This window comes from Rhinopithecus roxellana, chromosome 16 (assembly GCF_007565055.1).
Source record: "Rhinopithecus roxellana isolate Shanxi Qingling chromosome 16, ASM756505v1, whole genome shotgun sequence".
In the NCBI taxonomy this organism is placed as follows: domain Eukaryota; kingdom Metazoa; phylum Chordata; class Mammalia; order Primates; family Cercopithecidae; genus Rhinopithecus; species Rhinopithecus roxellana.
In genome coordinates this window covers 25,540,621-25,565,408 of record NC_044564.1, presented here as the reverse complement: position 1 = coordinate 25,565,408, position 24,788 = coordinate 25,540,621, and the positions used below count along the sequence as shown (strand labels likewise).

The 24,788-nt window shown below is 45.8% G+C and overlaps 3 protein-coding genes and 1 pseudogene across 3 annotated transcripts in view; 2 read left to right on the top strand and 2 right to left on the bottom strand.

Annotated features, from left to right (window-relative positions):
- ANKRD18B (ankyrin repeat domain 18B) overlaps positions 1-1,655 on the bottom strand; it is a 59,041-nt gene extending 57,386 nt beyond the window's left edge. The window contains 1 exon segment of the mRNA XM_030919174.1: positions 1,398-1,655. Within this exon segment, the coding sequence (XP_030775034.1) occupies positions 1,398-1,600 (203 nt within the window). The 5' untranslated portion in view covers positions 1,601-1,655.
- On the top strand, positions 1,599-5,906 carry LOC115893880 (rabphilin-3A-like). Its single transcript, XM_030919173.1, has 4 exons — positions 1,599-1,604; positions 1,768-1,871; positions 2,177-2,667; positions 3,489-5,906. The coding sequence occupies exons 1-4, from the start codon at positions 1,599-1,601 to the stop codon at positions 3,977-3,979; spliced, it is 1,092 nt and encodes a 363-aa protein (XP_030775033.1). The 3' UTR covers positions 3,980-5,906.
- Positions 4,229-12,691, top strand: LOC115893879. The gene is given in 5 exon segments (XM_030919172.1): positions 4,229-4,390; positions 10,458-10,618; positions 11,551-11,594; positions 12,083-12,388; positions 12,391-12,691. Coding segments are annotated over 5 exon segments (921 nt in total). The 3' UTR covers positions 12,639-12,691.
- Positions 12,692-15,781: 3,090 nt separating this feature from the next.
- The window catches only part of LOC115893878, a 29,927-nt pseudogene continuing 20,920 nt past the window's right edge, over positions 15,782-24,788 (bottom strand).

Sequence of the window (24,788 nt, the reverse complement as noted above, 5' to 3'; positions counted from 1 at the left end):
CTGTAATCCCAGCACTTTGGGAGGCCGAGACGGGCGGATCACGAGGTCAGGAGATCGAGACCATCCTGGCTAACACGGTGAAACCCCGTCTCTACTAAAAACTACAAAAAACTAGCCGGGCGAGGTAGCGGCGCCTGTAGTCCCAGCTACTCGGGAGGCTGAGGCAGGAGAATGGCGTGAACCCGGGAGGCGGAGCTTGCAGTGAGCTGAGATCCGGCCACAGCACTCCAGCCCGGGTGACAGAGCGAGACTCCGTCTCAAAAAAAAAAAAAAAAAAAAGAATAAATTCTCTGTAGGATGAAGATACACTTTTCAGTTGAGTATATATTTTTATATATCAGTAAAAATATATATAGTAAATTTTTTCAAGTGTGTTATCTTTTGTTAATTTTTTTCTGATACACAAGGGATTTTAATTTTTAGTTTGCTAAATCAACTTTCAGAATGCCTGTTCGCGAGGTCATTCTTAGGAAGGCCTTTGTTAACGTGAAATGTACCTGTATAAATAAGTCTCTGTGTTTTGTTCTGGTACTTTTCTCATTTTGCATATGTAAAAATTTCAGTCTAAATTCCATCAGGAACTCATTTTTGTGACATAAAGTTTCATTAGTTTTCTTCACACAGCAGGCATTTATTAATAACTCATCCTTTCCTACTCATCTGAAATGTTACCATTATCAATCCCTATGCATGTATCTTGCATATATTTCAGTGTTTTTGGATTTCCTATTCTGTTCCACTTGTGTTTTCAGCTGTTAGTAAATAATTAATTGTGGGAATTAATAGCACATTTTGATATCTAGAGGAGCAAGTCTTTTCACTCCATTATAAACATTTTTAAAAGTCATCACAATAGTAAGACAGACAGCAAGTGTCATGCACAAATCATAAAACCTTGATATTTTCATTCGGTTTATGTAAACTGATAAACATAGAAAGAGCTCACATTTTGAGAAAACTGAGTCTTCCCATTCAAGGAACCCATGTCCCACTTCCAACTGTCCCTCTAAGAAGCCGCAGTAAAGAACCTATCTACCTAGGTGGATTCAGATGTGAAACCGACACAGGGTTTTATCTAAGAACTCTTCGCCTACTGAAAATGGCTCCTGGTATTTTTGACAGGCACCTGGTATTTTGACAGGCACCTGGTATTTTTGATAGGCACCTCCCTATCATGCATAGGACTCCATGTTTTACACGTGTATATGCTTAACTTCGTGAGTTAAATCACTCAAATTCTCCACCAAGCGCTGCAGGAGGGGAATTGCCAGTGATGGAAAGCAGCTGAGGCTCCACTTGTCTCCGCGGCTCCGAGGGTCCCGGCGCCCTCCAAGGTCTGGGCTGCAGGGAAGCCGGGTCTGGGGTCCCCCTCCCACCGCAGGCTGAGCCCCACCTACCTGTCCTTTCTGTCGCGGGCGTCCACGTAGCGAAACCGCCTCAGGCAGCGCTCCATCTCCGCCGCGTCGCCCTTGATGGCCGCCCTGCGGATCTTCCGCAGTTCCCAGTCCCGGATGTGGTACCCGGGACCCGCGTACTCTTTGTCCCTGGAGCTCAGGAGCGCCTGGCCCAGGCGTCTCCCGAAGCTGAAGAGCTTCCTCATGGTGGCAACTTCTCAGACGCCCGCCACCCGCTCCTGAGCCGCCGCGGCCCCTCGTGGCCTTTCCACCCCCACCCAGTCTCATATCCACGATCCCCCCACCAACCTGCGATCCACCCCCAAACCCGCCATGTAGCTCAGAATCCGCGATCCAGCCCTGTCCACCACAGCCTTCAGCAGGGACACTCGCAGCCTCCGACCTCTCAGACCGAGTGAGCCCCGCCAAGCCGTTGGGCGCGTGCCTGCAGCTCCGCGCTCAAACCGCTCAGACCGCGTGAGCCCCGCGAAGCCGTTAGGTGCGCGCCTGCAGTTCAGCGCTCAGACCTCTCAGACGGAGGGAGCCCCGCGAAGCCCTTAGGCGCCTGCCTGCATCTCAGCGCTCCGACCTCTCAGACCGAGTGAGCCCCGCGAAGCGGTTAGGCGCCTGCCTGCAGCTCAGCGATCCAATCTCTCAGACCGCGTGAGCCCCGCGAAGCCGTTAGGCGCGTGCCTGCAGCTCAGCCCTCCGACCTCTCAGACCCAGAGAGCCCCGCGAAGCCGTTAGGCGCGCGTCTGCAGCTCAGCGCTCTGACCTCTCAGGCTGAGGGAGCCCCGCGAGGCCGTTAGGCGGGCGCCTGCAGCTCAGCCCTCCGACCTCTCAGACCGCGTGAGCCCCGCGGAGCCATTAGGCGGACGCCTGCAGCTCAGCGCCCGCGGAGACTCCGGAAGCCGCTCCCAAGCCCGCCTGGCCGGAAGGGGGCGGCTGCAGCTCGAGCGCAGGCGCAGCTGCCTTGCGGGTTCTCCTAGGCTCTCGCGGGACGTCCGGGAATCGCAGGCGCGAAGCCCGTCCGGCCTGAGGGTCCGCGTGGCCGTGATTCCTGCCCGGCTCCTTCTCCGAAGAGAGATCCGGGCCGCTGACAGGAGCCCTCCGCAGCCACCAGGGATGGGGTTGGGATCCGGTTCCTGCCCTGGTGCAGCCGCCGCCGGCAAACTGCCTGACTTGGCAGCAGACAAGGCGACTTCTAGCCCCGGTTCTGCGAGGCTGGGAGCGCCAACCAGCTTGAGAGCTGCCAGTCAGCTGTTGTCAGCAGGTAGAGGGCACCTGCAGCTTGGGCGCCCAGGTGGTGGAGGATGGCCTGGGCGGCCTCTGGATCGCGAGTGCACCTGGCCTGAGAGCCCACCAGGCCCTGCCCCCGCCCGGCTCCTGCTGTGCTGGAGCTCGGGACCTCTAGCCGGGGGCCCTCTGCAGCCACCGGGGATGGGGCTGAGGGCCGATTCCTGCCCCTGTGCTGCCGCTGCAGGGCAGACCGCCTGGCTTGGCCGCAGCCACTGGGACGTCTGGCCCCGGTTCTGAGATATGGGGAGTGCGGGCGGGCTCGGGGATTGCCTGGAGGCTGCTGCCTGCACACAGAAGCCGGCTGTAGCTTGGGTGCCCAGGCGGGCTGGAGGTGCATGACCTGGTCTGCCTCGGGATCGCCAGCGCGCCCAGCCTGAGGTCCCCCGGCCATGCCTCCCGCCCCACTCCTCCACCAGAGGGAGATCGGGGTCGCTGGCATGGGCACTTGGCAGTCACCCCGAATGGGGTTCAGCGGGGGTTCTCAGTTCTCGCCCCTGTGCAGCAGCCGCCGAGTAGAATGCCTGGCTTGTCCGCAGCCACTGGGACACCTCTCGGGCCGGGCGGGCCGGAGGGTGAAATCGCTGGGAGGCGGGTGCCTTCTCGCCCTGTGGCGCCTCTGCGCCCCAGGGGCCGGCCTCCGGCGCACAGGGCTCCCAAGCATCCTGGGCGCCGGCCCGCTGCCCGCAGTAAGTCAACTCAGAGAGGATGAACTTCGGGTTGCGTTGTCCGGCTGTGCTGCCAGGCGGGGCAGCTGACCTGCTGATGGGGTGGCTTTCTTCATCTTCTTGCCCACAGGACAGCGGGCTGGGAAGCCAGGGGCCGCCGGGACCTGGGGCTGGAAGCCGCATCTGCCCACAGCCACAGCCTCCCGCACCTGTCATCCTGGCGGCGCCCTGGCGTTGGAGAAGCAGCAGGCGCGGAGCTCCTGCAGCTGCACCCCTGCAGCAACCCGTCCCGGCGCAGGAGGCAGTTGGAAGGCCGCCTCCTCGCACGGCTCCTGCGGCCCCAGGACCAGGGGTGCGGCCAGCATCGCCCTCACGCCCCGCGTCTGGTCGACATTGTCCACCCTGGAGGCGGCTGGACTTGAGCGAGGCTCGCAGCGATGGCCCCGCGAAGACTGGCATGCAGGGCTCAGGGTCCCGCACGCTGGCCCTGCCGCACCGCACCTTTCAGCAGCAGCTGGAATTCCTGCAGCAGCGCCTCGGGTGGGATGCTGGGACCCGGGGGTCCTGGCAGGCAGAACTTCAGCTTCTTGTCTTGGCCCCTGCTCCCCTTCTTGTTGTTAAACCTTTGTCACTCTGCCACGAAAAGCATCCAGGCGTCCTTGATTTCGACACTGCGTGCACGCTCAGCCGAGCTCATCTGACGGGCGATTCTCCCCAGGGCCCGGGGGCAGCTTGTTCCCTGGCAGCGGCTCCTCCTGGACGCAGCTCCTTGTGGGCCCACCAGGCTCAGGGGAACCAAGGCCTGCCGCGGCCAGCAGGCCTGGAGAGAGGAAGAATAAGGCGGGCTCTGCAGGGCAGCGGGCCGGGACCATGAGAGAGGCGGATCAGTCTGGGCTCCAAGCGCAGCCTCTCGGAATTCCCCGGGACCCACGGCTTGTAATGCGCTTAAATCTCACGCCTGGCCAGAGAGACAGCACGTCATCATCACCGCTCAGCGCTCCTGACCCGCTCCCACTCTCGCTGCAGCGGAGGGTGTGTGGGGGAGAGACGGCCGCAGGGAGGGAAAAGCCCTGGGAAGGCGAACATCTTTTCATGAGCTTTTCCCCTTCTATATGCCATCTCTGATGGGAGCCTTTTTAGATCTTTTGTCCATTTACTAATCGGTTTGTTTGATTTCTTATTGTTGAGTTGTAAATGGTTTTTAATGGTCTGGATGCCAGACAGGTGTTTGGCAAATATTTTCTCCCTGTCTGTGGCTTGTTTCTCCATTCTCTTAATATTTCCTTTCCCAGAGCAAAGTTTTTAATTGTAACCAAGTCATATCAATATATCTTCTTTCTTTTTTTCTTTTCCAATATCTTCTTTCATGGTAGAAATTTGTCTTTTATGTACTTTAGTGATGTATCTACAAAGTAATTGCCAAACCCAAAGTTACCTAAATATCTATTCCTTTTGTTGTTTTACAGACGTTTTACAGCGTTTGGATTTAAATTTAGGTCTAAAAATTGAACTCATAAAAGTAGGAGTAGAATGATGATTACCGGAGGCTGTGTTGCTGGAGAGAAAATGGGAAGTTGTTCACAGGTGCAAAGATTCAGTTAAGCAGGAGAAATGCATTTTGAAATCTATTGCACAGCAGTATGACTATAGTCAATAATAATGTACTGTATATTTCAAAATAACAAAAAGTAAATTTCAAATGTCTAACCACAAAAAATAAAATTGAGGTGATGGATATTTTATCCTCAATGTAGTCATTCCTTGTTTTATACACATATCCAAGCATCACATTGTAGTCCATAAATGTATGCAATTATGGTTTGACAATTTTAAATATTATTAACTTAAACATGTGTCCTTTGAGTTAATTTTTGAGGAGCAAGGTCTGTATCTCAATTCTTTTTTTTTTTTTTTGCATATACATATATACATACATGCAATGGATTCATCACTGTTTTTGAAAAAGCTACCCTTTCTCCTTTGAACTGCCTTTAACTTTTTGTAAAAGATCAATTGACTGTGTTTGTGGGCTCTTATTTCTGAGTTCTCTATTCTGTTCCATTGATCACTTTGCAAGTCCTTGAACTTTGTTCCTCCCCTACAATATTGTTGGCTATATTGGTTAGTTTGTTTTTCTATATAAACTTTAGAATTGGTTTGTCAATTTCCACACAATAATTTGTTCATGTTTTCACCAGAGTTGTATTGAATTTATAAATCGCATTGAAGAGAACTGACATCTTAACAACACTGAGTCTTATTTTGTGAACACAATATCTCTTCATTTATTTAGATCTTTAATTCCTTTCAACAGATTTTATAGTTTTCCTCACACAGAGCCTGCCCATATTTTGCTAGATTGTGTCTGTTTCATTTTCTTGATGCTAATGAAAATGGTATTGGGCTTTTAATTTCAAATTCTCGTCGTTCATTGCTGGATGTAGGACAGCAATTGATTTTGTATATTAACCTTATACTGTGCAACCTTGCTATAATCCAGAAGGGGTTTTGGCTGATACTTTGAGATTTTCTACATAGAAAATCAATTTATCAGCAAGTAAAGGACATTTTAATGCTCTCTTTCCAATCCGTATGTTTTTTATTTTATTTTCTTGTCTTGTTGCATTAGCTAGGATTTTAGTATGATGTTGAATAGGAGCAGTGAGAGGGGATAACCTTTCCTTGCTTCTTTTTTTTTTTTTTGAGGCGAGGCGGAGTCTTGCTCTGTCGCCCAGGCTGGAGTGCAGTGGCCCGATCTCAGCTCACTGCAAGCTCCGCCTCCCGGGTTCCCGCCATTCTCCTGCCTCAGCCTCCCAAGTAGCTGGGACTACAGGCGCCCGCCTCGTCACCCGGCTAGTTTTTTGTATTTTTAGTTGAGACGGGGTTTCACTGTGTTCGCCAGGATGGTCTCGATCTCCTGACCTTGTGATCCGCCCGTCTCGGCCTCCCAAAGTGCTGGGATTACAGGCTTGAGCCACCGCGCCCGGCAACCTTTCCTTGCTTCTTATCATTTGTGTAAAACATCCCATTTTTCACATTATGTATGATATTGTCTGTGGTGTGTTCTTTTGGTATATGTTCTTTATCAGTTGAGGAATTTCCCTTCTATTTCTAATTTGCTGAGGGTTTTAACCATGAATGGGCTTTGGCTTCTATAAAATGCTTTCTTGATCTATTAATACAATCAAATAACTTTTCTTCTTTAGCTAGTTATGTGATAGATTGCCTTAACTATTTTGTGTTAAGGCAGGCTTGCATACCTGGAATAAATCTCACTTGTTCTTGGTGTGTAATTCAACAATGTATTGTTAGATTCAGCATACTAATATTTTGTCGAGAATTTTTGATGAGAGATACTTGTCTGAACATTTGTTTTTCTTTAAATGTCTTTTTCTGCTTTTAGTATAAGAACTTCATAGAATGAATTGGGATATGTTCCTTTTGCTTCTGTTTTCTGGTAGCGATTGTAAATAATTGTTACCTTTTCTTCCTTAAATGTTTCGTACAATTCGTTGGTGAAATGCTCACGCCTGTAATCCCAGCACTTTGGGAGGCCGAGGTGGGTGGATCCACAGGTTAGGAGTTCAAGACCAGCCTGGCCAATATGGTGAAACCCCGTCTCTACTAAAAGTACAAAAATTAGCCAGGCATGGTGGCATGCGCCTATGGTCCCAGATACTTGGGAAGCTGAGGCAGAAGACTGTCTTGAACCTGGGAGACGGAGGTTGCAGTGAGCCCAGATCATCCCACTGCACTCTAGCCTGGGTGACAGAGCGAGAGTCTGTCTTAAAAAAAAGACGAAAAGAAAAGAAAAGAAAATGTATTGTTTTATTATACAGTTAAAGAAGAAGGTATGCGTAGCCGTTGATTTTTCCCTACATGGTAATGTATATGTGACACCTGGGTCACATGTGGAATTAGGGGAAGACAGTCCTTTTCCCTTCTCCTTTCGAGCTTATTGGTGGTGTCAGTGCCCTTCTGATCTGTGTTCCCCCCTTCCACTTGCTTCTCCCTTGTTACACGCCTTTGACTTTGATACTCCAGCCACCACGCAACATGACTCTACCGATGTCCATCATAGTCCTTTCCCTTCCTGTAGCTGCGGGCTTCTAATCACTGCTCCCCATGGGCAGTGTGATAATTCTTGGAAAGTGACTCATGGTTCCTCGACTTTTTTTAACCCAATAACTTTTCTCTCCACTCCACTGCAAGGTATAACATCAAGGTGCAAGTCATGAAATCACTGGTCATATGTTGCGACTTCTTACACTATCATAAAAATCTTAGGCACCTAACCCATCTTTCTGTCCACACTGCCATATCTTTTTTTTTTTTTTTTTTTTTTTTGAGACAGAGTCTCGCTCTGTCGCCCAAGCTGGAGTGCAGTGGCCAGATCTCAGCTCACTGCAAGCTCCGCCTCCCGGGTTCACGCCATTCTCCTGCCTCAGCCTCCCGAGTAGCTGGGACTACAGGTGCCCGCCACCTCGCCCGGCTAGTTTTTTGTATTTTTTAGTAGAGACGGGGTTTCACCGTGTTAGCCAGGATGGTCTCAATCTCCTGACCTTGTGATCCGCCCGTCTCGGCCTCCCAAAGTGCTGGGATTATAGGCTTGAGCCACTGCGCCCGGCCACTGCCATATCTTTTAACTGTCATATGCTTGCACTTCCTGAAATACTTTCCCAGTACTTGGGGACCTCCATTAATGGTTTTGTCAATTTTTTTAACCCAGCCTGAATAAAAAAAATAAATAAATTTAGTGTAGTCCAAGGGTACTGTGTTTATAAAGTCAGCAGTAGTGTACATTAATGTCCTAGGCCTTCATATTTACTCACCACTCACACATTGGCTCACCCAGAGCAACTTCCAGTCCTGCAAGCTCCATTCATGGTAAGTGCCCTATGTAGGTGTACCATTTTTTGTCTTTTCTACCATATTTTTACTACACCTTTTCTCTGTTTAGATATGTTTGGATATACAAGCACTTACCACTGTAATACAATTGCCGGCAGTATTCTGTGTAGTAACATGCTATGCAGGCATGTGGCCTCAGAGCTACAGGATATACCATGTAGCATAGGTGTGTAGTTGGCTTTATCACCTAGGTTTGCGGAAGTGCACTCTGTGGTTCACACAGTGATGAAATTGCCTAATGACACATGTCTCAGAATGTATTACTGTCATTAAGAGATGCATAGCTTCATATATTTTTTACTCTGGTCTTATGCTTCTCTCTGTAGAACTTCAGTGACACAAATGTTAGGCTTTTTTGTATTGTTACACAGATCCTTAAGGCTATGCTCATTTTTCTTCAATCGTTTTTCTTCTCTGTTGTTTATATTGAACACTTTTTATTGATCTGTCTTTAAGTTCATGGACTTTTTCCTTTGTCATTTCTATTCTGCTGTTGAGATCATCTTGTGAATTTTTAATTTCAGTGTTTGTATTTTTAGTTCTGAAGTGTAACTGTCTTTTCATTTGCAGGTTGAGATTTTCCTTGTTCATTATATGCTGAATCATTTTGGAGTATATCTTGGATATTTTGGATATCATCTTATGAGACTCTGGGTTTTGTTTAAAACGTCAGGACAATGTCCTTTGCTGTTGTTTTAAATGGCAATCAGCTAGGTCAGATTCAGTACGCAAATTCCTCCAATGGGTTATAGTTCTATTGTTGGTTCAGAGCCATGTGGCACAAGCACACAGAGAAAGCGAGCAGTGAAGATTCACTCCCAACTCCTGGAACCATAGATTCTCGGGTTAGAGAGAAGAATTTCCTTCCTTCAGAGTTGAGGGTGCTTCCTGTTGGGAGCTGTTGCTCAGCCCAGCTGCAACCACTGAATCACCACCACACTATTGCTTAGGTTATAAAGAAAGGAAAGCAGAAATATAGTAGGGAATTCATCCTCCTCTTTCTCACCTGTAGGGGCTCATTTTCCTTCCCCTCAGGCCACAAGAGAGAGATACTTTGGGGATTCTTTTTGTCTGTAACCAGGATGTATTTAGTTTCTTTAAGCCTCCTCTGATTGGCCAGTTTTGTATGTTGCCTGTTTTTAGTTTTCAAAGTAAGAAAAATCTTATGATTCTCCTGATGCTTTATAAGTCTATGCTTTCAGATTAATGTGAAATATTACTTAAAAATAAGATTTCTGGGCTGGGCGCGGTGTCTCACGCCTGTGATCCCAGCACTTTGGGAGGCCAGAGGTGGGGGGATCATGAGGTCAGGAGATGGAGACCACTCTGGCTAACACAGTGAAACCCTGTGTCTACTAAAAATACAAAAAATTAGCCAGGCATGGTGGTGGGCACCTGTAGTCCCAGCTACTCAGGAAGCTGAGGCAGAAGAATGATGTGAACCTGGGAGGCGGAGCTTGCATTGAGCTGAGATCAAAGCCACTGCACTCCAGCCTGGGCAACGGAGGGAGACTCCATCTCAAAAAAAAAAAAAAAAGAAAAAGAAAAAGAAAAAAAAGAAAAAACAAAGAGATTTCTGTAAAACTGAAGAGCATCCAAAGAAGCCTGCTTTCCACTTGCCTTCTGGCCATCTTTCCTTTTTGCGGGGGTTCAAGAGTTTGGCGGCGTTGGATCTGGCATCAGAGTGGTCACCTTCCCCTCTGATGGGGAAGCCCAGCGGCCTTAGGAATAAATGAAGTCGGTACTGAGGAAAGGAAAACTCAGAGGACGGAGGAAGCACCGACTTTACACGCCTGTGGACTGCAGGAACTCTTTATGGCAGGAGCTGGTCTTTTTTTTCTTTTGTTTTCTTTTTTTCCTTTAAGTTCTGGGATACATGTGCTGAACATGCAGGTTTGTTATATAGGTATACATGTGCCATGGTGGTTTGCTGTACCTGTCAACCCATCATCTAGGTTTTAGCCCCACAGGCATTAGGTATTTGTCTTAATGCTCTCTTTCCCCCTTTTTCCTACCCCCTGACAGGCCCTGGTGTGTGATGTTCCCAGGAGTGGGAGTCTCTAAGGGATAAAAGGAGAGAGAAAACAGACTGGACTAGCACTCTGCTGAGTTCCGCAGTGCACTGGGTACCTAACATCGTGCTGTTTGCTATTATCTCCCTGCTCATGCCCCTGGGTTCACGTCCTAGAACAGAGCCCTGGGGAACCCAGGAGCTGTGGAAAGCCAGCTCTCCTTTGTGGCCCAGGAAGCACAGAAATTCAGCCAGCCAAGAGACAAAGAAAGAGAAGTAAAGCCAGCACATGGAGATAAGAAAGTGAACATAACTTCAGAGCAGTATCGCCAGGCCCAGTGAGGTATGCTTGGATCTTGACACAAAAATCCCTCTTCGACTTGATCTGGCTCTAGTACGAATCTTTCACTTTAGCCCAAAGTGCCTCCTTGAACTCTCAAATGTATTCTGAGCTGAGCGCGATGGTGATCTGGGGTCAATCATGATCTTCCCCAGGGGGATTTTCTCTCTCAGAGCTTAGACCTTGCGCATGGCCCACCTCCTGGAACTGGGGGCTCTGGGGAATGCCTGATGTGCCTCAGGACGGAACAGGCATGGTCCGCCACCGCTTGTGCTAACCGTGGAAACAAAGGGTACATGGGGTGTATATAGCTCAAGGGTTATGTGCAATTTTATCAGAAAACAAATGTAATTTATTCTAACACTGAAAAATGAATTAGGTCCTCATGCTTCTCTTCTTTCTTTTCTTTTTTTTCCAGGCAAGGTCTCGCTGTGTTGTCCAGGCTGGAGTGCAGTGGCATAATCCATGGCTCACTGCAGGCTTGACCTCCCTGGCTCAAGCGATCCTCCCGTCTCCCCTCACATTTCTTATGTCTGATTGACAGGGGGATAAAAGTACACATCTGGCACCTCTCCTTGTCCAGGAGGACTGGCCACAGAATCATTTTGTGGAAGTTGGAGATGAGTACCCTAGATGGGGCTGTTGGCTTGCATTATACGATTCACACTGCATGGGGTGGAGAATTGAATTTCAGATTCAAGAAATGGGAAAGGAGGAAATAAAAACTTGGAATGTCCTAACCTTTCTGAAAATCCAAAAAAGGCCCAAGGAAAGCTAGTTCAAGTATTCCTACTATGACAAACTATGATACGGTCAGACATGCCCACTCTGGCGGAGTGTTCCCAGCCTGGGCTGCCCAAGAGATGGCAGCTATTCTAGGACAGATGGAGAGTGGACCCCTTCCCTGTGATGAGCTGGGATCACTCTCAGGAATGACCATCAGCCCAGAGCCATGGGGCTTGCTGGATGTAGGGGTGAGTGGGGCTTGCAGAAAACAGCCCGCCATCGATGCTCTGATATCCGAATGCCACTCTGGTCACCTAGAGATTAAAATTTAGTGGCAGACCATCCTGTGTGGTCTGTTGGTGAGACAGGGACTCAGAGGAACACAGGAACCACCCACACTCTCGCCCTGCTGTGGCTACCGGCCACTCTGGCAAACCTTGGCTCCCTTTGAGTTCGCCATCCTCATTGCTGCATCCTGTCCTTTTTCAGACACCTTTATTTTTCTCACACCTGGAAATTACACCTGCTGGCAGTCTTCAGGATTTTCCAGAGAGTTGGCAACTTGGGGCTCATTTATTTCTGCTCACTTTTATTTAGTTTTTTTACAGGTGTTGTGATCCAGGCAAGACATGATAGTAGCTCATCAAAGAGAGGCTGTCTTGGGGAAGTGGACCAGCTGCTGCTGATTTTGGAGCTGGGGTAGCTGCCACTGCCACCGCCACTGCAGCGGCCTAAGGAGTCAGTTTGGGAAGGTGGTGGTCACCATGCTCAGAGCTGTGCTTGGAAGTGACAAAAAGTGTGCTGGTACAGAAGGCCAAGACCGCTGAGCAGGCTGGTACAGAAAGCCAAGACGGTGATGATGTGGCTGCAGCTGGGAAGGCAGCCATGCCACAGGGGCATGCACCCCCAACTGAAGACAGCAATCTGCCCTCTGCCTCCTACAAGAACATGGTGGGTGCCTGCCATTCTTCCTGGATTCTCATCTCCAACACTGAGCAGGGAACAGGGAGGAACGAGAAGCAGCAGATGGGCAAAGAGTACCGTGGAAGACAGAGGCAGAGCTGCTGGACATCTGCAATGAGGTTCCAGAGCGGTTGGGCAGGTCTCTTATTCCCCATGCTACACAACCTGAAAGCAAGGTGTTCTGCTTGAAAATGAAGGGAGATCATTTCAGGTATCTTTCTGGGGTGTCGTCTGGAGACAATAAACAAACTACTCTGTTGAACTCCTGTTACGGGAAGTCAGGAACCCCAAATGGAGGGACCAGCCGAAGCCGCAGCAGAAGAACATAAATTGTGAAGATTTCATGGACATTTATTAGTTCCCCAAATTAATACTTTTATAATTTCTTACACCTGTCTTTACTGTGATCTCTGAACATAAATTGTGAAGATTTCATGGACACTTATCACTTCCCCAATGAATATCCTTGTGATTTCCTATGCCCGTCTTTACTTTAATCTCTTAATCCCATCATCTTCTTTGTAAATTGAGGAGGATGAATGTTGCCTCAGGACCCTGTGATTGTGTCAGCTGCACAAATTGTTTGTAGAGCATGTGTGTTTGAATATGAAATCTAGGTATCTTTAAAAAAAGAACAGGATAACAGCGATGTTCAGGGAACAAGAGAGGTAACTTTGAACTGGCCTCCCGTGAGCCCGGATGGAACAGAGCTATATTCCTTTCATAAGCAAATAGGAGAAATATCACTACATTCTTTTTCTCAGCAAGGAACATCCCTGAGAAAGAGAATGCGCCCTGAAGGTAGGCTTATAGACAGCCCCTTTTTAAGGCATCCCGTCTTTTATGGTCGAAGCGGATGGGATGAAATAAGCCCCGGTCTCCTATAGTGCTCCCAGGCTTACTAGGATGGGAAAATTCCCAGCTAATAAATTTTGGTCAGACAGGTTACCTGCTCTCAAACCCTGTTTCCTGATAAGATGTTATCAATGACAATGCGTGCCCAAAACTTCATTAGCAATTTTAATTTTTCCTCATCCGGTGGTCCTGTGATCTCGCCCTGCCTCCATTTGCTTTGTGATATTTTCTTACCTTGTGAAGTATGTGATCTCTGTGACCCACGCCCTATTCGTGCACTCCCTCCCCTTTTGAAAATCACTAATAAAAACTTGCTGGTTTTATGGTTCGGGGAACATCACGGATCCTGCCAACATGTGATGTCTCCCTGGACACTCAGCTTTAAATTTCTCTCTCTTGTGCTCTTTCCCTTTATTTCTCAACCCAGCCGAGACACTTAGGAAATAGAAAAAAACCCATGTTAAACATCGGGAGTGGGTTCTCCCGATAAATTCCCAGCAGGCTTACCACGAAGCATCTGAAATTAGTAAGAAATATATGCAGCCTATACACCCAATTCGACTAGGGCTGGCACTTAATTTCTCAGCCTTTTGCTATGGGATTCTAAACTCTCCTGAAAAGGCCTGCAGCCTGGTAAACACGGCATTTGATGAAGCAATTGCTGAGTTGGATACGCTGAATGAAGTGTCTTATAAAGACAGCACTCCCACCATGCAGTGACTTTGGGACAGTCTCTGTGGACATCGGGAAACCAGGGAGACGCGGGAGATGCTGGGGAGGGAGAGAACTATGTCTGCCATGCCTCGTGATCTGTTCAGTGTCATCCTGTACCATCCACAAAATCCCTTTGTGAGATTAAAAAAAAAAAAGAATTGTACATCGTCTTGCGATTTTTCATAGCCTCAGCCTAGCAAGAATGGTTCGTGGGATAAACAGCTGGCATTGGTATCTAAAACCCGGATTGGCTGCATAAACACCACTCGGCGTTCTGAAGTTTTGGTTTTGATTGACATTGGTCAGATTACTGTGTGTTTAATTTTCTTAAAGCTGAACACTGTGGTGATGGGTTTTGAAATTCAGCATAATTCTTACTGATAGAAAAAATAGACCCTAATGTTGTGTAACTCTTTGCAAAGTTTAATCCAGCATCAAAATAGTCACTGAAATACAATTCCGTTGTAAAGTTGTACAGAAAGTTATAGAGGTTGTGTTGTGGTGCTGGGATGTGGAGTGAGACACCCTCATTTGGCATTCAAGTTTAATGGTAATTCACAGTGATGCTGCCTGTTCAGGGCTTACAGACACTGGACCTGTTCGGTCTATTGCCACTCAAAAGTTCATGACCACAAATGTCCACAGCATTGTCCTCTGAAGAAATGCAAATCCTGAAGTCGAAATTCTTTGTGACAGACAACTAACTGGTTTGTGACACCATGAAAAGTTCTAGTGCTCATATGACACACCTGACTAAGCCCCCTTTTCTACAGCAATAGGAATATGTTACTGATTTGCAACTTGTGCCTCAATAGTGGAATTATTTTTCGTTGTTAACACTGAGCTAAAAAAATGCTGTGTGTTTTATGAATGTTCTTGTCTGTTTCCTGGCTAATATATATATATCTGGAGGAGTTTAATGAGATAATGCATACAAATTGCTCAGAACCCCAGCAGATACACAGGATTCACTGAGTGTTAGCCACTCTCATTATAGCACAGAAGTCCCTTCCCCCACATGCCTTTGCCCCACATTCCTGGATAACACCTTTAAGAATAAGGTTCTGAGTCAGGCATGGTGGTGCATGCCTGTCATTCCAAATACTTGGGAGGCTGAGGCAGGAGGATCACCTGAGCCCAGGAGTTTAAAGCTATATTGTCCTGTGGTCACACCTGTGAATAGCCACTGCACTCCCACATGGGCAACATTGCAAGACCTTGTCTCCAAAAAAAAAAAAAAAAAGAAGAAGAAGAATGTTCTGTAGAGATTGCATTTCACTTGAGGAGTACTCAGTCTCCAGATTTTTCCTAGCTTGGGATTTTTATTTATTATTTATTGTTTTATTTATTTATTTATTTATTTTTGAGACAGGATCTCCCTCTGGGGCTCAGGCTGGAGCGCAGTGGCACAGTCTTGGCTCACTGGTTTCACTTGGTCTCAAACTTCCGACCTCAGGTGATCCACCCACCTTGGCCTCCCAAAATCCTGGGATTATAGACATGGTTGGGGCTTTTAAATTTTGAAATCTAAACATCCATTGCCACCATCCCTTTTGACTGTTGACTTTGGTTTTCTCTTCTTTCTTTAAATTTCTGTCCTTCTGCTTTCTTACATTGTTTCCTTTTGGAATTCTTTATCTGTCTTTTGCTCACTTTTTTTTTTTTTTTTTTTTGAGACGGAGTCTTGCTCTGTCATGCAGGCTGGAGTGCAGTGGCATGATCATGGCTCACTGCAAGCTCTGCTTCCTGAGTTTAAGCGATTCTCCTGCCTCAGCCTCCTGAGTAGCTGAGATTACAGGCACACACCACTACGCCCAGCTAATTTTTTGTATTTTTAGTAGAGATGGGGTTTCACTATGTTGTTCAGGCTGGTCTCAAACTCCTGACCTCGTGATCCGCCTGCCTCAGCCTCCCAAAGTGCTGGGATTACAGGCGTGAGTCACTGCACCCGGCCTTTTGTTCATTTTTTAATGCTATATATGGGCAGGGATGAGAGACATGAGTGAGCACCTTGGTGAGCAAGCCTTGCTTTAGAGTCGAGAAGTGCTGCCTGCACCACAGCTCTGCCTGCACCGCAGCTCTGCCTGCACCACAGCTCTGCCTTCCTCCCGTTCTCAACACAGTGTTGCTCTTCAATCACACCATGATCTGAATCAAAAAAGTATTTTTAAATATCCAAGATTTCTCCCTGTATTGAGGCTGACCCTGATCATGCTTGCAAGTACCTGTCACCAGGTGTCCCAAGTGCACTCATCCAGCTCAGCTCACTCAGGAGTGTTTAAACAAAACGCTACCACTCAGGGCAGTTGTGTGGACACTGCAGCGGAGAGGCTGGAGAGGATCCAGGTCCATCAGTCTCCCAGGGTCTCCCCTCCATCTCTGACATTCCACATGGCTGCAGGGTCCATCTGTTTGTCCATCCGCTGAAACAAGGAAAGAGAAACTCATGTACTGACTCAAAACAAACCAAAAAAGAAAAAACAATAAAAACCCCTCTCTCCTTTCTAGCTGAACAAAAAAAATCTATGTGGAACTTGCTGTGGGGTTGATGAGAACATCAGGCTCATTCATAGTTCCAGTCAGAAGAATAAGAGACTAGTGACATCCCGTAGGCCTAGTTCTCACGCTGCTGAAGGAGCCTGACCATTCTGAAATCCATAGTCTTATTTCAAGAATGAGTGAAGGGGCTGGGCACGGTGGCTCACGCCTGTAATCCCAGCACTTTGGGAGACCAAGGCAGGCAGATAACTTGAGGTCAGGAGTTTGAGACCAGCCTGGTCAACATGGTGAAACCCTGTCTCTACCAAAAATACAAAAAAATTAGCCCAGTGTGGTGGCCCATGCCTGTAATCCCAGCTACTCAGGAAGCTGAGGCAGGAGAATTGCTTGAACTCAGAAGGCGGAGGTTGCAGTTAGCTAAGATCATTCCACTGCACTCCAGCTTGGGTGACAGAGCAAGACTCCATCTCAAAAAAAAAAAAAAAAAAAAAAAAAAAAATGAGTGAAGGAGTCTCCCTCTTGAGAAAATGTTGACCTGTAAAAGGTTGTGAGGACCTGAATCGGTCCGCTCCTCTGTGGTTCAAAATTATTTTATTTTCCATGTTACGACTTGGGGACAAGCTAAAGCAATTTTTCTCCTTCCTGATGGCTATAGCAAAACTATCAATATTGTCATGGCTCCAGCCAAAGAAGAGAGTGGCCACGGATTCTTGCCTAGATTTCTGTTCATTTCTCTCTCTCTGTGTTGGAGGGGCAGCAAGTTGGCCGACTGGACTGTTCTGATCATGCATGAAATACCTGGTGAGCAAGGAATTCATATGGTTTCCTAGTTGCATGTTTAGGGTCACCACATGGGATCTGTAAAGGTGAAAGCAGCTCTGTCATGGCCAGTGGCAGGCTGGAACCACTGGACGGGTTTTCACTGCCTTCCTGGGTTGCTTTTCCAGGAGGACCCACATATGTGACAATGGCTCTTGGGGTCTTGGGGCGAGATAACAGGGATCTTAAGCCTCGATTTAGTGTGTCCTTAGGGAAGTTTTAAAGTGAAGTTTCTAAGTGTTTTTCTAGCACAGGATTCTTAGCAAATAGTAGTCATGGTACTTTCTGGCTTGCTGATTGCTTAAACAGAAGTTTCAAACATAGAAACAGGTCGTGGTTTTTACATGTTATTGTATGTCTATAACTAGATGCTGGTCACAGCAAAGCCAGGTTAAAAAACCAAGATGCTGCTGGTGTTGAATCCCATTTGCAATAGTACAATAACTAAAAATCCAAAAGAAAAAAAAATACAGAAGCTTTCATGACATAAACCGTAAACCTTTACAGACACCAATAAAAGTAGACTTGAATAAATTGCAAGACACTATAATAAGATTAAATTCAAATCAAAAGCCCCATCGGATTGGGAGAGCATGATTGGACAAAGTATTGCTAAAATATCCTGTAGCTGAGTGCCAATATTCACCAAGAAATCTTTAAAAATCAAGAGTATTGGAAAAATTTAAATTTCTCATAGACCTCTATGCAGATGTAGGTCTGTTAGCCAAGCACTTAACACTGTATCAGAAGATATTACAAGCTGATGATATGTGCCAAAGCCTGCAATACTTTAATCACCATTTCTCAGATTTATGTAAAAAGCAATTAAGGAAAGTTGTGAAATAAGAACATAAATCACCAGATGAACATTTGACATTTAGTGCCCTACAACTAGTGATGAGAGAGCACTCCAGCACTGGATATTAGTGAACTCTTAAAGCAATCTCAAATTATGTGGAATTCAAATTCTGTGGAGTAATTAGAAATCTAAATAGGAATAAGCTTTTCTCATTTAAGACATTTCGGACTTAACTATTATTGAATTATCCATGAGCAAGAGTTGGGGAGGACTAGAAAAAAATCCCTTTCATGAAGAGCCCAAAACAGTAAATAAGAGCAAGAGATGAGAAGTAGTAATAGGAATCAAAGGTCAGGACTTTTCTCTATATCGCTCAACCACAACCCATGCCCTTTAAAAGTTTACTGAGAGGGTATTCTGCATGAGAGTTTAACCACCTTCTATGTTAAACAACCCTACGCTGTTCTTTAATTATACGTTGCAATTAGCATACAAAACAAAACACAACACCTAATAAATTAAAGAAAATAAATTCAAGTCTTAAGATACTTGTATCTGTCTTGATTAAAGTTCTGAGTTGATTATTTGATAAAAGGGTGAGGTGCCTGCTTTTATGCTCAGCTGGAAGAGCTGTACATGTCACATGAAGGTATTCCATACACCTGGTGTAGGCAGGGCCTCAGAAGAATGAGCAGTCATGGGCTTCTCCAAACCAAACAACTGGGCCCTCACCTCTTCCACATGGAATTATTCTCATGCAAATAGACAACAGGCCTCACAGCAGAATGGCAAAATTCTGAAAGCATTATCTCAAAGGACTAGAAGGGGACATGAAAAAATGGTTGGCCGGGCGTGGTGGCTCACGCCTATAATCCCAACACTTTGGGAGGCCGAGGTGGGCGGATCACAAGGTCAGGAATTCGAGACCAGCCTGGCCAACATGGTGGAACCCAGTCTCTACTAAAAATACAAAAATTAGCCGGGTGCAGTGGCGGGTGCCTGTAATCCCAGCTTCTCAAGAGGCTGAGGCAGGTCAATCGCTTAAACCCGGGAGGCGGAGTATGCAGTGAGTCGAGATCACAACACTGCACTCCAGACTGGGCTACAGAATGAGACTCCATTAAAAAAAGAAAAAAAAAAAATGGTGAACTGAGACTTGAAAAAAAATCACAAATGGTGAACAGATGAGATCAGGATAAAACAATGCAAATATTCCTGGAAAACAATAAAAGAAATGTTTGGTGGAAGAAAATCTAAAACTCATTTCCTACGATATCTTATACAGACTTTGTTTACTGGAGAAAATAGCTAGCTCAGGAAGTCATTGGTCAGGGAATGATCACTGGAACACCTCACTTTTCTGGAGGCGACCTCTGGTAAGGACCAAGTCCTCTCTCGTGTTTGCTCTCTTGACCCTCCTCGTGGGGGCTAGAAACTCTTCTTACCCTCCTACCTGTGGGGAAATGACTCACCCCTAAACACTTGGTGGGCAGGTTTGAAAGCCACACAGGCAGTCAGAAAAGTCATGGCAGGGACACTTCAAAATAAATCTCTGAGGGAGCTGAAAAAAAAAAAATTCAGACTAATCAAAGACCTGAAAAAGCCTTCTAAATCCCACCCACTCTGCCAATCACGGGGTCTTCCCTGAGGGAACCTCAGAAAATTAAGAAGGTAGAAGCCGAACTCAAATCCTGTTGCAGCTCCTCTTCTGGAAAAATCACTCTTTGCTGTAAACTTTGATGTTCATGGGACAATCCAACCAATATTTTAATGCTAATAGTAATCACGGGACAAGCAGTTCCACTCCAATGTTCAGAAGCCAAGGAATAATGGCATTCTGGCTTTGATGCCTTCTGTCCTTGTTTACACAGTAAACGAGACTCTCTTAACAGCCCTTGGAAAGATACCTTTTCATATTTGACACTGAGTTCATCTGGGACAAATAGAAAACCTTGAGGAAATGTGAGTCTGCCTTCCCCAGAGTTCTGCACTAACTAACTAAACATGGCAAAGATTGACTTTTTTTTTTAAGATGGGGTCTCACTCTGTCACCCAGGCTGGAGTGCAGTGGCATGATCTCTGCTCACTGCAAACTCTGCCTCCTGGGCTCAAGCAATTCTCCTACCTTAACTTCCCTAGTAGCTGAGATTACAGGTATGCATCACCAAGCCTTAATTTTTGTATTTTTAGTGGAGACGGAGTTTCACCATGTTGGGCAAGCTGGTCTTGAACTTCTGACCTCAAGTGATCGTCGGCCTCAGCCTCCCAAAGTGCTGGGATTATAGGCATGCACCACTGTGCCTGACCATATTGAATTTCTTTAAAATATAATGTGTAATTTTGATTCCAATAATAATTTCAATTGGACTTTTTTTCTCTGCTTGAAAAATTGACTTGAAAATATACCACCAGGTAAACAGCAAGCATAAATTGCACAGAGAAGACTGGAGGAAAAGATTCCTGTGATTAAAATGTTATTGTTAAAACAGTATGATAAGGAACAAGGATAGATAGATAATTTATTAAAACATGATAGAGAGTTTTAAAACAGACTAGGATATTTGATAAAGGGAGCTTCGTGAATCAATGAGGGGAGAAATGTATTATTCAGAGCAGCATTTCAGATATTGGCCTTTTAGGAAAAAAAATCAAGAAAATTTCTCACTGAGTCAGGCATGTCAATAATATTCAATATTCTCATCTTCAAAATGAAAAGGTTAAGAGATCTTCAAGGATTTCTTATTCTGTTAGTGTCTGAACCAGAAATTGTAAGAAGTAAAAGTTATGAACAGAGTAGGAAGAGAAAAATCAGTCAGAAGACAGAAAAAAGCTGAAGTTCCAGCACATGTGCACATACGTGCACACACACACAGAAACCCTGCAGGTGGAAGTGGACTTATCCATGCACCAAGGGAAGGAAAAAGCCAAATGAAATGAGCTTTTGATGTGCTTTTGCCAGATAGCAAATTAGGGTAACATGTGGTTTACAAACAGTAAACTCGAGCATTCAGCTTCCTTTTCTTTTCTTCTTGGTCCAATTTCTTTTGTTCTTTAAAGTCTCACCTTATGTTGCTACCTTGGTAAAGAAAATGAGGGGTGGAGGAGAAAGACTGGACATAATTCAGATACTTTCAGTATGTTTTTAGTGGGTATAAATTTCAAACGCTTATTTTGTAGCATATCAAGCTGCTATTTAAGACTTAAGGACAAAAAAAGTCAAAATACTGAAACTTGAAGAAATGGTGTTAAATTTCCTTGGAATCGGGGGCTCAAGCGTTTCAACTTTGAGAATCTAGTGATTCAATCTGAATGAAAAAAATGTTGATGCAGTTGAAATCACTTTATGCAGTGAAATGCAAATTATGAGTGAACAAATTATAGCCTGCTGCTTTTGTCTGGTTTTGGACTATACCTAGCATCATGCATAATTTGTAGAAAAGTGTCTGTATAGAGAAACCAGTGAAAACCATTTAGTCACGTGCAAATCGGTGTACTCAGAGGAAGGCAATGAAAAGGAGAACATTGTTATCTCCTCACTAGCTTAATGCTGTTCCTGATGAAAATCGCCTGAGGCCACATAAGAAATGTGGTGTAGTAATTACGTGCACTCAAATAGCTTCCCATTGGAAAGAAATAATCCACACTGGTAACTGAATCAAGCAAAACAGGCATAAAATTAAGCAGATTCACTTTATTTATAAAATAGTGAGTAATCACACTTCAAATAGATAATCTAAAAAAGAACATTGGAATTCAACAGAGAAGTAACAGGAAACACCTGAGGCAAGGAAAGAGCGGGGAAGACAGGCAGCCTGCTTGGCTAGGGTTGGCTGGGAACTTCAAAGAGACTCCACAATGTGGGAAAAAGGTAAGTAAGAGACCCCCATTGGTCTACACTCCCACCACAAACTCCTGCAATTCTAGCCACAGGAGAGCCCCTTGACCCTCGTGGGCCCTAAGACTTAGATAGGGAGCTGCCTGGAGACTGCGTGATGGCATTGCTCCAGAGAGGGAGCCCATGCTGCATTGCATACATCTCCTGAGCTCTAAGGAGCCATTTTGAGAGTCCAGCCATCACCAGACTGCATCCTGCTCTGGAGTCCAACAGTCCCTGCATTTTCACATCTCCAGAGATCTACTGACCTCCCATGTCTACAGCCATTACTACTGCTGGCTACTGCCATCAGAGCTGAAGTGCAAGCTACGAGCAGCAATCCTGACACCCACAAGCAGCAGGATCACCACAGATTTACAAGTGCCCTGCTGGCTACCCCACCTGCAGCCACCACCTAGAGCTGACACATGCATCCCCCAGCCACCTGCTTACATCTGCTGCCACTGAAAAGAAATAAGGAAGTCAAATTGTCCTTTTTTGCAGATGATATGATCTTATATTTAGAAAAATCTACAGACGCCACCAAAAATCTCTTATATCACATCAGTAAATTTAGTAAAGTTGCAGGATATAAAATTAACATACAAAAACCAGTTGCCAGGCCGGGCGCGGTGGCTCAAGCCTGTAATCCCAGCACTTTGGGAGGCCGAGATGGGCGGATCACGAGGTCAGGAGATCGAGACCATCCTGGCTAATACGGTGAAACCCTGTCTCTACTTAAAAATACAAAAAACTAGCCGGGCGACGAGGCGGGCGCCTGTAGTCCCAGCTACTCGGGAGGCTGAGGCAGGAGAATGGCGTAAACCCGGGAGGCGGACTGCATCGGCACTGCACTCCAGCCAGGGTGGCAGAGCAAGACTCAGTCTACAAAAAAAAAAAAAAAAAAAAAACCAGTTGCCTTCTATACACCAAAATGAAATAGATGAGAAATAAATAAAGAAGGCAAATCCCATTTCAAATAGATACAAAAACAAAATACCTAGGAATAAGTTTAACTAATGAGGTTAAAGGCTCTACAAGGAAAACTACAAGACACCGATAAAATAAATTGAAGAGGACACAAATGGAAAAACATCCCATGCTCATGGATTGGAAGAACTAATATTATTACAGTGACTGTATTGCCCAAAGCAATCTACAAATTCAATGCAATTTCTATAAAAATACTAATGTATTTTTTTCACTAAAATAGGAAAATTACTAAAATTTGTATGGAACCAATACAGAGCCCAAATAGCCAAAGCAATTTTGCGTAAAAAGAACAAAGCTGGAGGCATCACACTACTGACCTTCAAAATATATTACATGGCCGGGCGCGGTGGCTCAAGCCTGTCATCCCAGCACTTTGGGAGGCCGAGACGGGCGGATCACGAGGTCAGGAGATTGAGACCTTCCTGGCTAACACGGTGAACCCCGTCTCTACTAAAAAATACAAAAACTAGCCTGGCGAGGTGGCGGGCGCCTGTAGCCCCAGCTACTCAGGAGGCTGAGGCAGGAGAATGGCTTAAACCCGGCAGGCGGAGCTTGCAGCTGAGATCACGCCACTGCACTCCAGCCTGGGCGACAGAGCGAGACTCCGTCTCAAAAAAAAAAAAAAAAAAAAAAAAAAAAAAATATATATATATATATATATATATATATTACAATGCCGGATTAACCAAAATAGCGTGGTATTGATATAAAACCAGACACAAAGATCAATGGAATAAAATAGAGAATCCAGAAATAAATCCTCATATTCAGATCCAACTCATTTTCAAGAAAGGCTCCAAGAACATACATGGGGGAAAGGAGAGTATCTTCAATAAATGGTGCTGCAAAAACTGAATAACTATGTGGAGAAGAATGAAACTAGCTGCTATCTCTCACCATACACAAAAATCAAATCAAAATGGATCAAAGACTTAAGGGGGTCTAAGAACTGAAACTATAAAACTACTAGAAAAAACGCAGGAGAAAAACTTCAGGACATTTTGGCCTAGGCAAATACTTAATGGCAAAGACCTCAAAGTACAGGAAACAAAAATGCTCCAGCCGGGCGTAGTGGCTCACGCCTGTAATCCCAGCACATTGGGAGGCCGAGGTGGGCGACCACCTGAGGTTGGGAGTTTGAGACCAGCCTGACCAACATGGAGAAACCCCGTCTCTACTAAAAATAAAAAATTAGCCAGGCGTGGTGGTGCATGCCTGCAATCCCAGCTACTAGGGAGACTGAGGCAGGAGAATCACTTGAACCCAGGAGGGGGAGGTTGTGGTGAGCTGAGATCGTGCCATTGCCCTCCAGCCTGGGCAACAAGAGCGAAACTGCACCTCAACAACAACAACAAAAAGTTCCATGCGTGGTGGCTCATGCCTGTAATCCCAGCACTTTGGGAGGCCAAGGCAGGAGAATCACATGAGGTCAGGAGTTTGAAACCAGCCTGGCCAACCTGGTGAAACCCCATCTCTACTAAAAATACTAAAATTAGCTGGGTGTGGTGGTGCATGCCTGTAATTCCAGCTACTCAGGAGGCTGAGGCAGGAGAATCGCTTGAACTCAGGAGGCGGAGGTTGCAGTGAGCTGAGATCGTGCCACTGCACTCCAGCCTGGGTGACAGAGTGAGACTCCATCTCAAAAAAAAAAAAAAAAAAAAAAAAAAAAAAGCTCAACACCAGTAGCCATCAGGGAAATACAAATCAAAACCACAAGAAGGTATCATCTTACCCCAGAATGGCTGTTAATAAAAAGACAAAAATAGCAGTTGTGGCAAGGATATGGAGAAAAAGAAACTCTACACTGTTGGTGGCAGTGTAAATTAGTACAGCCACTAAGGAAAACAACATGATTTCTATAGTAAACTAAAATAGAATTAACATTCGGTCCTGCTGTAGGGGTTTAATCAGGACAATGGGGAAAAT

What these genes read in the sequence shown, in the direction of transcription:
- LOC115893880 (XM_030919173.1), top strand. An exon ending in GCTCAAACCGCTCAGACCGC is followed by an intron (nt 1,872 to 2,176) that starts GTGAGCCCCGCG and finishes CTGACCTCTCAG; the next exon opens with GCTGAGGGAGCCCCGCGAGG. An exon ending in CAGTCAGCTGTTGTCAGCAG is followed by an intron (nt 2,668 to 3,488) that starts GTAGAGGGCACC and finishes TCTTGCCCACAG; the next exon opens with GACAGCGGGCTGGGAAGCCA.